This window comes from Mustela lutreola, chromosome 2 (assembly GCF_030435805.1).
Source record: "Mustela lutreola isolate mMusLut2 chromosome 2, mMusLut2.pri, whole genome shotgun sequence".
NCBI lineage: Eukaryota > Metazoa > Chordata > Mammalia > Carnivora > Mustelidae > Mustela > Mustela lutreola.
This window is the reverse complement of record NC_081291.1, coordinates 100,433,377-100,452,104: the sequence shown is the minus strand read 5'-3', so window position 1 is coordinate 100,452,104 and position 18,728 is coordinate 100,433,377. Positions and strand designations below refer to the sequence as shown.

The window sequence follows — 18,728 nt, the reverse complement described above, 5'->3', positions numbered from 1 at the left end:
CCCAAAGAGACAGCAGTGAGTTTCTGAGGAGCCTTGAGACTCCAGTATCTGGGAGTTCTGGTGAGTTCTTTTTTAAAACCTACCTAGTCTGGGGACGCCTGGGTGGCTCAGTTGGTTAAGCGGCTGCCTTCGGCTCAGGTCATGATCCCAGCGTCCTGGGATCGAGTCCCACATCGGGCTCCTTGCTCAGCAGGGAGCCTGCTTCTCCCTCTGCCTCTGCCTGCCTCTCTGTCTGCCTGTGCTTGCTCGCTTTCTCTCCCTCTATCACTGGCAAATTAATTAATTAATTAATTAATTTAAAAAAAAAAAAAAAAAAAAACCTACCTAGTCTGAAAGTAGACTCATTCTGTTCACCAGGCAGAGAGACACAGCCAGGAGTTAAATGTTGGAAAACAGAGGCACACGTAAGAAAGAGGTTCTAATACCCTGAAAGCACATAGAACCCTAGGAGCCGGCCACCCCATCAGAGGCTTTGTCAGTGCTTCGATAGAAATGGAAGGCATGCCACCAGCTGACCAGCACCGAGCACCTGGGACTCAGGAAAAGGGTTGTAGAGAATGAATGGAGCAGGAGAGAAGAAACCGAAAAGGCCCCGCTCTCCAGGACCAGAAAGGAAGTTTAAACCCTGTGAAATATTGCTGCTTTGTTGTTTACTTTGCCCGTTTTTTAAGAAGTTGCACACAAAAAAAGCAGGACATTTGGAAACGAAAGAAAGAGAAAGCTCATGCTGACAAGCTCAGGTGTTGAAGGATTCTGGAGACCAGAGGGGGCTTTGTAGTGTGCAGGAAGAGCGTGCAGGTTGAAAGAAAGACTCCGTGTGGAAAGCAGTGAGGGAAATGGAGGGCAGACAAAAGAGCCACATACACCACAGGCACTGAAGGGGGAGGGAGGATGGTCACACTGCCCGCGGCCACCATGGTCCAGCCCACCCGCGGCACTGCCAGAGGACCACAGCTCTGTGTGGGGTAATCAGAATTCCTGGGTCTGTTCTCCCTGCCCCAGGCTTCCTCCATCCAGGCATTTAGTGGCCTTTTGAGGTGGGGGTACTTCTGGCCAGCGGCGCACAGAGCCAAGCAATAAAGAGGCAGTCTCGAGTTCATCTGGACCAGGAGCGCTAAGAGCAATTTGGCTGAAGAAACAGACAAACAAACAAAAAAAGCAGGACTTAATGAAGAAAATAAAGAAGAGCATGCCAAAATGGCCTCAAAGCCTCAACAGCCTCCTGTTTTCCAGATGTCGCTTGGAGGCCAAGTTTAATCACAATAAGCTCTTTGTAAAAGTGTGCAGATCCATTTGGTTGAGATCCTGATCTTTTTTTTTCCTAACCTGCTTAACATCACTCTGGCTTTCTTTCCTTGTTTACCTTGTAACATTTGCTCCTGGTATTTCTTAAAAGACTTTGCCTTTCAAGGCCCTATTTCCTGAGGTGCTTTTCAGCCACCACAACCAAAGAAAGAAGGAAAGGGACAGAAGGGTCTGTGAAGTGGGTAAGGGTTGGACTGTGCCTGTACACACAGGGATACTGAGCTGCTCTGAGCAGGGGTGGATTGTGCCGGGGGAAGGGGTGCAATAGGAGCCGGCCAGACTCTGAGCATGACCTCACGCTTCACTCAGTTGTTTGGACAAGTGTAGTTTTGTTCTAGATACATATGGTAATTCTTAATAAAATGCTGATAAATGGGCCAGAGCATTCCCTATGATAATAATGAAGTCTTTACCCTCTAGAATGCTATCAAGTCTTGGTTCACGGTTTGTGAGGCTGCTAGCATTTTAAGGAGCAGTAACTTGGAAGCCCAGTGTTGCTGGGGGACATGATCTGCTCTAGATGGGTGGGATCCCTGTCATACCCCCAGAGTGATCTGGTCTGGGACCACACACACACAGGTGGAGCTGCTGAGTGATACCCTCGTGAGTTCTGGCTGGCTTAGGGCTCTTTGAACCTCACTGCCAGTCACCAGTATAAGACAACAGGAAAAGTACAGGCACAGCTGCTTTGGATCCCAACCCTGCCATTGCCTGGTAGTGTAACCATAGGAAAATGATGTGATCTTCCTGAATCTCCAGTCCTACGCCAGTTATTATTACTACACAGCAAACCACCCCAAACTCAGTGTTGTAAAGTGACCATTTTGTCCCACTCACAGATTTACTGGGTTAGGAATCTGGACACAGCCCAGTGGGAATGGTTTGTCTCCTCCCCACAATATCTGGGGACTCAGCTCGGAGGACCTCCAAGACCAGGAGTGACTAGACAGACAGCTGGGATCAAGAGTCACCTGGAGAATTCTGCACGCACACATCTGGCAGTGCATGCTGGGTGTTGGCAGGTCAGTTGACCAGAACGTGGGTAGGTGGCTTCACTCTGTCACTGTGGAGTCTCTCTTCATGGGCTAGCTTGGGCTTTCACAGCCTGGCAGCTGGGTTCCCAAACCAGGTGTCCCCAGATCTTAAGGTGGTCGTGCAGGACATTGTTATGACCTCACCCCAGCTGCGATGTAGTGTCACTTCTACCTCTGGGTTAAACATTCATCAGTGTTCACCCAGGTCCAAGGGGAAAGGGCACAGACTTTTGATGGAGGAGTGGTTGGGTTCTAGGAGAGCACACATGCCAGGAGACAATGTCGAGGCCATCTTGGGAAAATACGACCTTGCCACAGTTCCCTGCTCTACCGATGTAATGACAAGAGGGTGGCGGGAGTGACAGTTGCTGAGCACCAGCCTAGTGTGGCATACTGTTTTTGTGTTATCACATCCTCACTTATTGATTTAAAATAACTGTGGGTCCAGGAAAATAAAAGGGTAATGGCTATCTCACATATCCTTCTCCTGGAGATGGCACAGGCACGGGATTGCAAGTCTCACTAAGCAAGCAAGTTTTGAGTTTTTGTTCATCTCACATCTACGAATATGCCATTGGCCAAAAGGAGTCTCATGGCCAAGTCCAAAGTCAAGGGATTGGGAAGTACATCCTGCCTTTGTGAGGCTGTGGCGGGGGAGTGTGTAATGGTGTAATGACAGAGTGAGAAATTAGGACCAATAATTCAATCTACCAGAGCCATTTTCTAGAACAAAGAAAATTGGATAAGGATATTGTGGCATTACAGCTGGTGTTTAACAGTATAATCGGGGATGCAAAATACCCATATAAAGTAGTAGGTTATCAAATTGCTAATAAAAGAATAATTCAACATGACCAGGTAGCATTTATCCCAGGTATTCAAGGACAATATACCATAAAGATATCTATTAATATATTGCATTACTAGGACAATATATTTTTATAGAACCTAAATCATCATCTCAGTACACACTTAAAAGTCATTCAATAAAATCCAACACCTACTTAGGGATTTTTTTAAGCTCTTAGTAAATTAGAACTATAAGGATACTTATCTAGCATGACATATAATGACATAACACTTTAAGCATTCCCACAGAAGCAAGGAAATAGAAAAGAATGCCTACTTACCACCATTATTTCTAACGGCATCAGTCAAAAATAAGAAATAGACTTATAGATAGGAGACCTAGTTTTCATTATTTGCAGGTGGTATCATGGTATCCCTAGAAAATCCAGGGGAAGCATCTGAAAACCTAGCAGAACGAATACATTCAGTAAGGTAGTCCAGATTAAAAATAAGCCAAAATACAGAGTTTTCGACATAACAGTTGTGATACAATGTCGTGAGCTGTTTATGGTCTATAAAACATATGTAATATGTAATGTAACATTTAAAAATACATATAACCTGTACCTTAAAATAAAATTTGACGAAAAAAAAAATCATGCACCAGAGAAACTGCCAAGGACACCTGTCTTCAGGACGAACCTGAACTAGAAACGTGAAGGACACTGGGGCGGGGCTCTGCCCCTCTGCTGGGAGGCCTCACTAAGTGCAGATACGAGCAGTCCTCAAGGGAATGGCCAGTTATTGATGGGCTTTCCAGTGAACATACCCATGGCTATTTGTCTTTATTTAACTTGAAAAAAGTATCCCAAGGTTCACCTGGAAGACTAACCAAGTGCTCAGAAAGCTCTGTGAGACATTAAGATATAATTTTTTTCAAAAGTGGTTACATGAGTGTGATGCTGACTCTAGACAGCTCAATGGAACACGAACTCTATGTAAAAAGATAAGACACGGTAAGAGTAAAACACAGAGTCCGTGGTGTGGAAGACACAGTTTTTATAAAAGGAAGTGGGTGGTCTCTTTAAGTACTTTTTTCCCCTTAAAGTGTTTAAGGAAAAAAGTCAATTTGATTGCCTACCTTATATATTAAGTGTTCTTATAATACTAAAGATAGGGCCGCCTGGGTGGCTCAGGCGGTTAAGCATCTGCCTTTGGCTCCGGTCATGATCATGGATCAGGTCCTGGGATCGAGTCCTGCATTGGGCTCCCTGCTCGGCGCGGAGCCTGCTTCTCCCTTCCCCTGCTCTTGCGCTATTAGCTCACTCTTTCTCTCTCCCTCTCAAATAAATAAATAAAATCTTTTTTAAAAATTACTAAAGATAAACCTTAGAAGGGGAGGAATTCCCCATCAATGGTTGTTTCCTTTGACCTCTAGCTCCCTCCTTGCACTACACAAGTGCATTTCTGAGATGCAAAAAAAAAAAAAAAATTAAAAGGACAAAAGCCTTTGTCCTTTTTCTGTGAATAAAATAATTAAGCAGGAACCTGCCCAGACTCTGACAGGGCTTCCCAGCAGCCCATATGGGACAGACAGAGGTAAGAAACCACTCAGTGAAGAGTAACATATCATCTGAAAAGGAACTGCCTTTCCAAAGATGGTCCATCCTACAGATTCTGGCCAAGAGGATGCCCTCTACTTAGGAAGATAAATTACTGAATTTCTGGTTCTCCATGAGATTCAGGAGAAAAATGTGAGCATAGCAGAAGATCAACGTGTCAGGAGAAGCAGCAGTCTAAAGACAGTGAAGGGCATTTGGGATGAAAAACATTTTTGCCAAATTAGCACTCTGTGGGGCCGAGGCAGCAGGGAGGCAATTTCTGGCAACCAAATAGAAAATGAGAGTGAGTTCCAGAACTAAAGAAAAAGATGAGGGTATGAAAATACTAAGAGGAGATAAGGAACTGAGACAAGCAAGTAGAGCAGAGGCACGGTACTCAGTCAGAGAAATGATAGAAGCATCCCTGAGAGGACCAGTTGAGGCTTTGCTTCACAAGCATGTGGGGAGTTTTAGTTGGTTGAAAACCTAGACCAAGACTAGTCCCAGCAGCCAGACTGGAGTTGGGGGAGAGAGGTCCAGGATGTGGAGAAGAACCCTCTCTATGTGGTGCCAACAGACCCAACCAGGCAACGTTTCATATACTTGTTAAAAAGGGTTCATAGGAGCCCTTAGCCACCTGGGTGGCTAAGTCGGTTAAGCATCTGCCTTCTTCTCTGGTTGTGATCCCAGGATCCTGGGATCAATGCCCACATCGGGCTCTCTGCTCCATAGGGAATCTGCTTCTCCCTCTGCCTGCCACTCTCCCTACTCTCTTTGTCGAATAAATTTTTAAAAATCTTTTTTAAAAAGTTCATACGCATAAAAAGACAAGGGAACAATTACTGTGAACAGGTGGTTCACAGCCAGAGAAGCTCAAATGCCTAATAAGTCATAACAATCACACAAATCATCTTAAATGCAAGTTTTAAACCACAAAAGGTTCCTGCAGATTAGCAAAGATGTTTTTCTTTTTTTTTTTTTTTATTAAATTTTTTTTTTTAAGATTTTATTTATTTATTTGACAGAGAGAAATCACAAGTAGGTAGAGAGGCAGGCAGAGAGAGAGAGGAGGAAGCAGGCTCCCTGCCGAGCAGAGAGCCCGATGCGGGACTCGATCCCAGGACCCTGAGATCATGACCTGAGCCGAAGGCAGCGGCTTAACCACTGAGCCACCCAGGCGCCCAGCAAAGATGTTTTTCGATGAATAATCCCAGCACTAGCCAGGATGGCAGGAGTTGGGTTCTCTCATACCATGCTGGTAACACTCTCCCCTTGTTCAGAATTTCTGAAAAGCAGTTTAGCAAGATGTAGCAAAAGCCCCGAAAATGTTCAAGCCTGTGATTTTCCTTTCTAATAATTTATCTTAAAAATGTATCTAAAAATTGCAACTAAAAAGAGCTACAAAGATGGCTGCAATATGTTAATTCAAGCATACACACACACATATACATACATGTGTATATATACATATATCTTCATTATTATGCAGCCATTAAAAATGGTGTTTTCAAAAGTGCTCATGGCCAAGAAGAACGCTAATGATAGAATCTAAGAAGATACAAAAATGGAATTTACATTATATGAAGAAAAACAGAGAAGAAAAAGGCAATTAACCAAAATATAAACAATATTGACTCCTTAGATATGTTTTGTTGATTTTTGATTCTTTATGCTTTTCAGTATCCTGAAATGTTTGTACCAAGTGCATTTATTTTAAACTAATTCTCTCTATTTCTAAGCATATGTACACTTCAAGTTAGCTTGCTATAAAGCTTATGGTAACTTTGTTCCATCCATCCCTACCCCTGATTCCTGGTTCCCAGAGCAGTTGTGTTTGCCTTTTTCAACCATCTTCTCTAGTATTTGTCTCCCTATTTTTGTATAATAAGCTTATACTGTGTTTCTTGATTTTTCAGATTTAGATAGTATCTGTTGGCTTCCAGTTATGAAAAGGGAAGATTTATCTCTCTCACACCCCTGCCCTCACACTTCACCTCCACCACAAGCTCTCAGATTGGCTCACAACTCTGGGCTGAAGGAATATTGTTTCCATTTATATCTGCGTAAATGTCATTAATTAAGCCACATCGCTGACTAGATTTACATGGCATCCCAGGTGAACTTCGGTTCTTCCTGGAGATAATAATTGCTTTCTTTATTATTTCTTTATGTTCCTTAGATCTATCACTAATTCAGTCCTAAAATTTCCAGATCTTCAAAACTCATCTCAGTATACATAGACTCATCATGTCAACTGTCCCATTTTGATTCTGCTCGTACCCTCCCTGGGGTCTTCCAGCTCCTGTCTGGATGGTAAGCTCTCCGTGCTGCAACAGTGCTGTCATCTGAGATGTCCCCTCGCTGTTTCCCTGAGGTTCTCTCTGCCTGTCTCCTGGTGTGGAAGGACCTTGGATTTATTGGGTCTTGGCGCCTTCTGCTTTTTTTGGCCTGCTTCTGTTTTGGAGAAATGCATCCTCCTGCATTTTTCTATCCCTAAAAAGGATATATGGGAGCTAAATTTTTGAGACCCCTTGTGTATATGAACACAACTTTATTCCACACTCCAATTCAGAGGTCAGTCAACTATAGCCTGTGGGCCCTCTCTGGTCTAGAGTCTGTTTTCCTTCTTTCTGTAAACTAACAGTAAGGCTTTTTTTTTTTTTTTTTTAAACATTTTAAAAGGATTGTTAAAAGAAAAGAAAAAAAAAGAATATGTAACAAAGATTGTATGTGGCTCCCAAAGCCTAAACTATTTGCTATCTGTCCCTTGATAAAAGAAAGCTTGCTGACCCCTGTTCTGATTGTTTGGTTGTTTGGCTAAATAGAGAATTCGAGGTTGGCAATAATTTTCCTTTCACAATTTGAAGGCTTTGCTGCACTGCCTTCTGGATCCTGGAATTGCTGTTGAGAAATACAGTTTTATCCTGAGCCCCACTCTGATGTGTTTGACCTCTGGTTTTCTCTCTGGAAAATTTTGGCATCTTCTCCATGAACCCGATGGTCTGCAGTTTTCTAATGGTTTGTCGTGTGTACACTTTCTGTCCTTCAAAGTGCTAAGCACGCAGAGGGTACTTGGGTCTGAAAATGCCCTTCTAGTCTGGGAATATGTACTATTTCTATGATGTTTTCCTCCCTTTGTTCTCTTCTAGAAATCTCTGTTACCAAGATATTGGGCCTTCCAGGTCAGTCCTCTAATTGTATCTTATTGGCATATGATTTCCTCAGGTTATCTTCTGATTCTTCCACTGGCTTTATTCACCAGAATGCACATTCCATGAGGACAGGAACCGGTCTGCTTCGTCACCCTGTGTGTCCTAGCACCTAGCACAGTACCTGGCGTGGAATGGGCAGTGGGTGAATATTGTTGAATGAGTGGGTATTTTTCGATTTCTAAAAGTTTCCTCCTGTTTTCTGACTGGCCCTTTGAGAGCATCCCACTCGTGGATAAGCTGACATCTCTTACCCTCCTGACAATATTATTTGGAGATTCTTGAAATTTCCTTTTGCTCTGTGCATTGACTGCCTTTGTATCCTCCAAGTGCCTAACCTGGTGATGGTTTTGGTCTCTTTTTCCCGGTCAGCAATTTTCTAAAATTTGTCTCTTAGACTATTTGCTTATATTTGTAGCTCAGGCCCTACATGCTGGCTGGAAGCTCTGAGTATATGAGTGAAGCCAGTGGGCTTCATGGTCATGTGATCAGACCCCGGGTCCAATACCCCTGAATGTACGGATCTGTGGGTGTCTTCTCCTTGGTGGGACTGTTATTCTGGAATCCAAATGTTAGCCTCTTGTCTGAAGGATGGTATTTCTCCCTCCTCTACCTATGCCTGTATATGGGAGGCAAGGGTCTCTCTGGTCCAACGTCAGCAGAAAGCAGACTTCCAGCCTTCTGCCATGATGGGAGAATAGGTAGATGATTGGATCGAAGGGCTCCTTAGGCAAACTCTGAACTGGTCCTCCTGTGTTCGGGCCCTCAGTCACCCCTTCTCCCATTCCTGAGCCACTCTGCACTGCTGCTGCCACACAAGGCACCTCGCCTCTTCCCACTTTTGTTGCCTGCAGACTCTGCTTGTTAACCAACATTGTGCATCAGCTCTCCAGCTTCCAAAACTGTGTTGACCTTTCCCATCCGTGGTTGTCTCTCTTCCTACTCTTTTTGCCCTGGTGATTTCATATGTATTCTATTCCTTCATTGCCATTTTATCAGAACAGGGGTGGGGATAAAGAAGGAATTCTGTCCACCATGTTAAACTCACAGCCATCTATCGCTCTGGTAACCCAATAGCAAGGTCAGTAGAGCTTCATACTAAGAGATGGGCGGGTCATGTTACCCAGAGTTAAAAGTCAGGTTCACATCCTTAGAGAGCTGACCAGTCTCGTGGGAAAGACAAACAGATCTTTACGGTACAGATACTGTAATGGAGCTGTGTCAGGGCAGCAGCGAGCTGCCAGAGAACTACCTCCATCTACCTAGGGGGAGAATGGGTCATGTGAGAGGCAATACAGGGATTGTGGGAAAGAGAAGAGGCTTGAGCACACAACCATTTGGAGAGCAAGAAGGAGTTTTAGTCCAAATTGTTATTTTTATTGGTTCTCTTCTCCTGGGTGCTGTAACAAAGCATTGATTTTCTCCTTGTATCGCCTTCCCTGTCAATATGAGCCAAACCATCAAAAGTGACACCTGAGACTCCAAGGTGCTTGCACAGCTGCCTGGAGGGCCACCAGGAGCCCCACACCTTTCCTCCAAACAGAGATTAATGTGCACGTTAAATGTACATAAATTGCCCAAGAAAGTGGGCACTCTTCAGAAGCTGGCCCCCCCCTTTTTTAAGTGGAAAAGAAAAAGATCATATTCCATGGATAACATGGGACTCAGATATGCAGACCTAGAACTTGCTTTGCTTTCTGTAACACTCGCCTTGTTCTGAAGCCAGCATTTCCATGCATGGTGAAAAAATTTACCACTTCAAGGTAACCATTTTCTGATTTTAAAGTCATTGTGTTACAGGTCAGTTTTTAATCAAGTCCGTCTTTTGCTGCCTGCTTCCCCCAAAAGTGAATGAAGCATCACAGGTGGTAGTCTGTCATCCTGGTGTCTGAAGCAGGCTATCCGGGTCTTGGGCACTGGCCTCTATCCTCTCTGCCTCCACTACTGATGTGCCCCCAGCCTCAACTGGCTAAGGCCCCATGCCCAGGCTCTCCCTGGTTCTAACACCACCATGGTCCTTGGCTTTGCACTGTACACCCTGTGTCCCCTACTGGCCACTCCCCCTTCCCCCAAAGTAGCCCAGCTGACTGTTCATCCTCAGCCTCTTTCACTCCTCCTCTCAAAGAGCCTTGGGGATTTCTGTGGATGTCTGCCATGCCCCACTGAAGGCAGGAGAGGGGATGTTTCCGGAAGGCCTCTCTGCCTGTCACGGCGCACTGTCACTTCTACTCTACTGGTCCTCTGCCGGCACAGAGCAAGATGGTCGCCTCCTGGAATTCCAAGTGGGAACCAAAATACCAGCCCACCTGCTCTGTGGTTCCCAAAACTAAGCCTATTAATTATAACCTCCCCCACCCAACACACAGGAGGCTTTGTCTCCAAAGGGTAAGAGGATGTAGGGAGCAGGTCTCCACTTGGCTCTAAACTCTTGGTCACCACAAATCTTTCCTACCAGGTCCTTCCCTCTGCCTGCTGCTCATTCCTCCACCCACCCCACCCCAGCTCCCAGAAGGGGCTTTTCCTTTCCATTTTCGTATTCTCTCCTTACTCCTCTGTGGATTTTAGTAAAACTGTGTGCTCTTACTCCCTAGACTCTGGCTCTTGATATTTTTTAGGGAGACATTCAAAATTTGATCAATCTTTCTCAACAAACCCTGATTCTAACCTTCACCAGTATTTCTGAGATGAGTTTTTGAAACCAGTTTCTGGAAGTGAAAAGATGGACATCCTTGCCTTATTCTCCACTAGTTCTGTCATCCCCCTGATAGAGTGGATGCCTCCGCCTCCAGGAAGGATAAATGCATCAGGGAACTCTCAGCTTCCTGGAAGGTGCGTGTGTTGGGGGGCTGGCAGGTTGGTCAGGCTGCCTTCTTTGGAGCAGCTCTCCCACTAAAACCAAAAACAAATGGTGAGCAGAACATTTTTCAAACCTCTCTGTTAAAGCCAAAAAGTGGGGATGTCTCAGACCAGCTGGGAGAAAGCCCCCTAAAACCAGGGAGGTTAGTAAGCAGGCTATTAGAACATCAGAGCCACTGATGCCCTGTGGGCACTTGCCAGTACTGCTCACTTAAGCTTTGAATCAGCAGCCATAAAACCCAACAAAGAATTCAAAGGCTGGAGCCCTCACAAGCTGGGAAACCGGATGGGTATCTTTCCCACATGAAGCGGGACCCCAAAGAGCTGTCTCAGGGTCTAGATCTTAACCCTCCTTCTCCCCCCCAGTCCTAGAGGCCTTCAGAGAAGCCCTAGCACTAAGGCAAGCCAAAGAAGAAAAAGGCAAAGATAAAATACTGATAGGAAGAAACGCCTGCATATCAGTCTTCGCTCAGATTTGCCGCCCCTTGCTGGAATTAGTCAAAGAACCTTAAGTCAACACATTCATTTAAGGTCATCCATGACTTTCAGTAATTCCAGGGACCTGGGAGACAGAAACATGAAGCTTCTCTGGAGGAGGGCACATCTGACACCCGGGGGAGAGCCCCCCAATAAATGATTAGTCAGGGGCATTGACTGGCAAGTAGTCAAAAATCCTACAAAAATCACACCATCATTTCAAGAGTTGCAGAGAAGATGTTTGACAAAACTTAGTTATGACAAAAGTTCTTAAACAGGGAATAGCTGGGAATGTTTCTTAAAGTAGCCTATTTGTCAGGGTAGACCAGGTCAGTCTACCATAATAAATCCCCCAATTTTAAGAGTTTAGCACATTAAAGAACATTTCTCCCTTATCAGATAAATCCCATGTAGTTCCTGAAGGGCTACAGGGCAATTCACTGCCCAGCCATGTCTCAGGAATCCTAGTAGGCCCCACCCATGGCTTTACATCCTTAACTTCAGCTTTCAGATTCACTATAAAAGAGTTGTAGGGTCAGCAAGAATCTTTTGGCCAAGTCTAGATGGGCCAGACATCACTTCTACCCACATCCCCGTTGACTACAACTCAGTGAGATCACAGAAACCCAACCTAATTTCAAGAAGAATGGATGTATTAGCTTCCAGTGTGCCCAGAAAGGGGAAAATGGAGTTTTAATGAACACATGGCATTGTCTTTGCCACAATTGAAAAAGGATAGCTACAGAAAACTTTCAGCAGACATCATATGTAATACTGAAACTCAAAAGCTTTTCCTCTGATAGTGGCAATAAGGCCCCCTAACACCACCTCTATTTGGTATCATGCTAGAGGTCTTCGGTGGTGCAGTGAGAAAAACAAAAGGCAGAGGGATTGGGAATGCAGCAAATTTGTCAGTATTTTCAATGGCATATTTTGGACACAGAAGATTCAAAAGACTGTACAGATAAACAATTAGAATAGGAGAGTTTAGCGAGGTTACTACATATGCATTCAGGATGCCTAAATCATATGTCTATATATTAACAAGAAACAGAATAAAAAGTATATTTTAAATGCCATTTATTGGGACGCCTGGGTGGCTCAGTGGGTTAAGCCTCTGCCTTTGGCTCATGTCATGATCTCGGGGTCCTGGGATCGAGCCCCGCATCAGGCTCTTTGCTCAGCAGGGAGCTGCTTCCCCCTACCTCCGCCTGCCACTCTGCCTGCTTGTGGTCTCTGTCTGTCAAATAAGTAAATAAAATCTTTTAAAAAATGAATAAATAAATTCCATTTATAGTGGCATCCAAAAAATCAAGTGTCTAGGAATAAGTCTTAGAAAAGATGCTTAGGCTCTCTATAAGAAAAACTGTATAACTTTATTTAGGGACATTTAAGAAGATCTAAACAAATGGAAAGATAAACCATGCTTGTGGATTGGACGGCTAAAAACTGTAAAGGCTTGAGTTCTCCCTAAATTAAATTATAAATTCAGTTCAGTTCCTATCAGAATTTCGCTAGGTTTTGCAGGGAGGGGCAAGGAGAGGTGCTTCATTTGTGGAATCTGACAAGCTCGTTCTGAAATGTATAGGGGAAGTACAAAAAGTCAAGAATTGCCAAGCCACTTCTGAAGCAGAAGCTGGTGGGAGGATTTGCTTAACCAGATACCAAGATGTGTAATAAAGCTATATTAAGCCAAGCAGTGTGCTGTTGCACAGTGCTGGGCAAATAGAGCAAAGAACAGAACAGCAGAGAAGCAGGCCCTTGCACAGGTGAACACTGATACTCAGCACATGGTTGGCAGAGCACGGCAGCAGGGTGGATGGGAGCTTTTGGGTAACCACTGCTGTAATAATGGACTGTCCAAAAGAAAAATAACTTAATAGGATTCACATCGTGCACAAAGACCCAAATGTGAAAAAACTGTAAACTTTTTATGAGATAATACAGGAAAATGTCTTCATAACACAAAATGCACTGGCCATAAAGGAAAAAACTAATAACCCAACCCAACTACATTAAAATTAAGAACTTTTTCTTTCATTTTCAAAGGATTCCATTAAAAAACAACAGTAAGGCAAGCCATAAAACAAGAGGGTATTTATGACTCCTATAACCAACTAACAAAAGGCTTGTATGTAGAATATGTAAGGAACTCTACGAATCAATGTTTAAAAAGCAGACAATCCAAAATATGGGCAAAAGATTTGAAAAGGCACTTTCACAAAAAATTTAAGCCTGAATGTTAAATAATATGTATGAATAAATGCTCAGCCTCACTAGTGAGCAGGAAAATGAACCTTAAAACAACAGTGAGATTTAATTGCACGTCTCTCAGATTGGGAAGATCCTGACCATAACCTTGTGTGGCAGGGCCCAGCGCAAATGAAACTCTTCCTGCATGGCTGATTGGAGGACAAATAGCTACAACCACTTGGGAAAATGGTCCAGCATCATCTAGAGAAGCTGCAGAGACACCTGCCCTATGACTCAGCAGGTCTACTCTTGGATGTGTGTCCTAAGACATGCATGGCTCTGTGCACAGGGAGACTTGGGGAAGGATGTCCATAGCAGCGCAGTTTGTAATTGTCCAAAGCCAGACTCAGACCAAGTCCATCAACAGTAAAAGAGATCAATTACTTAGTATACAATCTTGCAATGAAAGGTTATGCAGCAGTAAGACTGGTTGGATTACATGAATTTTATTTACATGAAGTGAAAAAGGCTGAACAAAAAAATATATTCAGTCTGATTCCATTTGTAAAAGTTTCAGAAGGCAAATGAATTTATGTTTTTTAAGGCTGCATAAATACATGGTAAAGCAACACAGGACAGAGAATTAATATTAAAAAAGAAAGAGTAGTGATTAACTGCTGTCCAAGTGGGGCTTGCAGTGGGAACATCTGGTGTGCCCGAAGTGTTTGTGTCTTAATCTAGGTGATGATGAAAGCAGGATATAGTTTATAACTCTCTGTCAACCCACCTGTGTTTCGTGTTTTTATGTGCATGTTATATTTTATAATACGATTTTAAAAAATATGTCCCATCCTAAAACAAAATATCATCCCACTACATAAGGATTCGCGAATATCTCTCCTTAGCACAAGGTCCTGCCAAGCAGGTATGGTCCCTTTTCACACACAGGAGAACTGAAGTTCAGATGACTACATATTTTATTTTTCCACATAGGTTGGTAATTGCCAAGGGTGCACTAGGGAGTGATGGAGCTGGAGCCCCCTCCCAAGGCTCTCGGGGTCCTGCTCAGACTCTTTCCATGCTGGTTCTCTAGCTTCCACCATGTCACTCTGGCTCTGAACTTGAAGCGTCCCATTCTCCAGTCCCTGAGCCATACTGCATCACTCATCAGCACAACCCACATCTTTCCCAAAGTAGGCCTTCCCATTCCTCCTAGACCCACCCCCTCCCTTCATCTTTGATTCACAAGATCCCCTGTTTGGGCATAAGAAATTACATGTCACTGTTGTCCCATCCATGATTAGAGGATGATGGTGCCTCTGTTAAGTCCTGTGCAGGAGGAGGCCATCATGTACCTTCCTGTGCTCTGACCCTAACTGTCCACACTGCCTTCTGGGCGTCTTGTCTGGCCACCCCCTCACAGCCTGGCTCTCAGGAGAAGTATGACTTGGGGCTATTGCCAACTGGAGAAGCACATGGCTCCTGGGGCATCCTTTACCCATGCCTGAGGGGGCTGGCCCATCAGGAGAGAATGCCCGAGTCTGCCCCCACTCAGGATGAGGCCCAGAGAGTTTCCAGGTGGCCGGGTGGTCACTGTTGGCACATACCACACACCCCTGCTCTCCCTTGCCTAGGAATGTACCAGGTGATCGGGGGTATCATCTCTCCTGTCAACGACCACTACAGGAAGCAAGGCCTTGTGGCTGCCCACCACCGGGTGGCCATGGCCCGGCTGGCCCTGCAGACGTCCGACTGGGTCCGGGTGGACCCCTGGGAGAGCGAGCAGCTGCAGTGGACGGAGACAGTGAAGGTGCTGAGGTAACAGCGGAGCATACTTTTGTGTGATGACCAGGGGTCATGGGACACATCTGTAGAGCCCTGCGGTTGAAAGTAGGGACCAAGTTTGAAGTAGGGCTTCAGCCAGGCTTGCTCAGCCAAAATCCCAGAAGCACTTCCTCTCAGAGGGAGAGAGACCCACAGACCCACTCTCAAGGAGGGCTAGAGTGAAAACAGTCATAACCCACTGCCTTTCAGGATGCACTTTCTGGAAATGCCCAATCTCGATTCAGAGGGCTGTCTCCTTGGGCTCCAGTGCAGCCACCTAGTAGCTATGAGACTGGGTATTTAACATTCTGAGACACATTTCTCACTTGTAAAATGGGCACAATAAAACCTAATGAGGACTTTTTAAATGTAAAGAACTTTCCTGTCCCAGAACCCCATTAAAGGATTCACTAAGTGGGACCTTCTATCATTGTCATCACTGACTAGGGTGAAAACTGTATCTACCTCATAAGCCATCTTTTCTAATTGTACAAATTCTGGGCTCTATAAATCTCAACTTTTATGTAAAATTGAAAAAAAAAAAAAGCCTATAAATCTAGAAAGTTGCTCTAGAAAGTTTTCCTTTTGGAACTGCTATTAGCACCCAGCAGAAGTAATTGGCTCTTTGAAAGCCTTGAGAGCCCTGGGAGCTGGGGCAGTGGGTCACTGAGTTGGGTCTGGGAAAGGGTCCTGGGAGCTTACCAGAAAAGCAGGAAGCCCAGTCCAGCCTGGGGTTCAGAGGGGACGGGGAGGTGGGCCTGTCTCTCACAAACAGCCGGGTCTGCTGAAGGGACTGCAAACTGGGCGTTGTGTCTTCTCTGTTTGGAACCACTGGACTGGACAGTGTCCAGTAATTGGCAAGCCTGTTCCCTCATAAATCGATTTAGGTTTTCATTTTTTACTCGTCTTCACAGTCACTTGGTTGAAAACTGTTTACCTTTTTCTTAGATTAAAGGTAAACATTTAGTTACAGATCTTGGCTCTGATTATTTGCCTTTTTCTTGGGAAAGAACCAGCTAGAAGCATTCAGTAGTAATTCAGTGCTACTTCAGAACCTCTTGCCAAATTAAAAGAAGAGCAAATATGAAATGACGGTTAGAATACATGCTCTTTTTTTTAACATAAAGAATAAATTTACACCTAGAGCATCCCTTCAGAATAAGAAATAACAGCCAGTTCTCATCTCTGGAGGATAGCAGAGGGGAAAACACACAAAAGAGTAGAAAATCCAGCAAATCGTTTATCTTTCACACTAGTCACAAAGACGCTTTCCTCCTTCACCCTGTGAGAGGCAGTGTGGCCTAGGGCCCAGATGTGGAAGTCCAGTTTACTAGTTCAGGGACTTGATGTGAGTTAGCATCTCTGAGCCTCAGTTCCTCGCCTAATAAAATGAGTGTGACACCACCTACTTCTTCGGGGCACTGCGTGAATTAAATGGGATGATATGGGCAAAATACCTGGTTTATGGCAGGTGCTTAATAATGTTAGTTACCTTCCTTGCCTCCCCAACACTGGCCCAGAATTTATCCTCAAGACAGATAAGCCATTCCTGGATAAATACGAACTGGCCACAGAACTATATAATATTGTTGCTGCTTCTGTTGGAAAATGCAGGTGTGAGCTGAGATTTTACTGACCATGTGCTTTTTCTTTTTCTTACTCTATCCTTTAGTCCAGTGCCTCTCAGCCCTGGCTGCACCCTGAATCACCTAGGGAGCTTTCAAAAGTACCAACTTCTCCCAGAGACGGGGATGTCACTGGTCTGGGGTGGGGCATCAGAATTTTTAAGGGCTGCCTAGTGATTCTAATGCTTGGCTAGGATTGAGGCCACAGCCTCAGTCACAAAGTATGTGAACCAGGCTTATGATTAGTACCAAGATCCATCCAAACCAGTGGGCCCTGGCTATAGGAATCACCTGGGAAGCTTTTTTAAAAATGCTCATCTCCCCACCCCCAGGAATTACGATTTGTGAGTGGGGTTTAGGCATGGGTATTTTTTTTAAGGTCCCCAAATGATTGATTTTGTGCAGCCAGGGTTGAAAATCCATTGATACAGACAACACAGTGTTGCTAATAACTGATCCCATTCTTTTTTTCCAACATTTAGAGTGAGCTTCTCAGAAAATTTGATTGTGAATGTTTTCCTAAAATTCCCCAAGCATTTTTCTTTTTAAGATTGAAAATCTGGTAGTTATAAGGTTAGGTGATTTTAGAAGCAAGGTAATAAACCACCCCACCCTTTGCTCCATTTAGTATCTTCCTGACAGAGTCAACAGGGGATTTGCATCATAGGGACAAATAGTGTGACTATGACAAATGTCACTGTGAAGTAAATTCACAGTAGAGTTCATTGAGGATTCTTTTTCTACTTATCAGATTGCTTATTTTTACTTTTTTTTTTTTTTTAATATAGGCCAGTTTTCATGCTTTTAGGACATTTGATAGCTTACTTTGCTCACCTTCTGGAGCTGTGAGGGGAGGTCCTTAGTCACAATGCCATTTATGTGGCCCATCATCATGGTCACCATCTCTACTGTCATCTCACCAACCCCTCTGCAAGCATGATCTTACGCTATCCTCCTTTTACAGATGAAGAACCAGGTTCAGAGAGGCTAAGTTAATCAAAGTCACGAATGAGTGGCAGAGCCCCCGTCTGAGTCTGAAGCCACACTTATGGTCCTCCTGCAACCAGAGATCTACTGGTGGGCTCACAGAGGGGCTGACTCTGGTCCTGCCACAGGGACCCTCTGACCAGGCATGCCTGGACTGCGTAGGACATGGAAAACTCAAACTCAGGCCCGGGGCTGGGCACACTGGGACACCACTCAGGCAGACAGGAAGAAGCCATGGGCACTGCCCCACAGAGGCCCACTGGAGATCTGTGAGAATAATTATTCACACATCAGAGTTCAGAGAGCCAGCTAATATTCACGTAGGGTCAACCTGAACTAGGATCTTCAAGGTAAATACAATAAAATGACAGTCACCACTTTTACTGATCACCAGTTTGTGTCAGGCTTTTCTAGGTAGGTTAATATCTAGTCACCTCAGAAACTCTGAGAAGTAGGTGGTTTAGTCCCATTTTACAGATGGGAAAATGGAGGCTCTGAAAGGGTTAGTAACATCCACAGACTCCTACAGTTAGAAAGTAGAGGTGAGACTCACACCTACTTCAGTATGGTAAGATTCCAATTAGGAGTGAATCCTCAGACATGAAGCTTACCAAAACCAAATCAGACAATAATGGAAACACAGAGTCCAACTAGACCCTAAGAGGACTCAGTTGAGTCTCTGAGATCATCAGAAAAGACTAGGGGCCAGAATTAAATGTATTTATTGGTCCACTCCTTCCATCATTCCTGAATTCAGCAGATTTTAGGTAAGCATTTCCTGAGAACTAAGACTATAAGGATGAATTAAATGAGCTCACCATTCTCAGA

At 44.3% G+C, this 18,728-nt stretch overlaps 1 protein-coding gene across 11 annotated transcripts in view; it reads left to right on the top strand.

Annotated features, from left to right (window-relative positions):
• The window catches only part of NMNAT3 (nicotinamide nucleotide adenylyltransferase 3), a 125,582-nt gene that overhangs the window by 98,258 nt on the left and 8,596 nt on the right, over positions 1-18,728 (top strand). For 8 of the 11 annotated variants that reach the window (XM_059162780.1, XM_059162779.1, XM_059162781.1 and 5 more), the window contains one exon: positions 15,099-15,282. The exons of 1 other annotated variant lie outside the window; for it this stretch is intronic. In XM_059162780.1, the coding sequence (XP_059018763.1) occupies positions 15,099-15,282 (184 nt within the window). Of the gene's footprint in view, positions 1-2,144; positions 2,328-15,098; positions 15,283-18,728 lie in introns of all 11 variants that reach the window. 2 more of the 11 variants (XM_059162782.1, XM_059162784.1) reach the window with 1 other exon arrangement.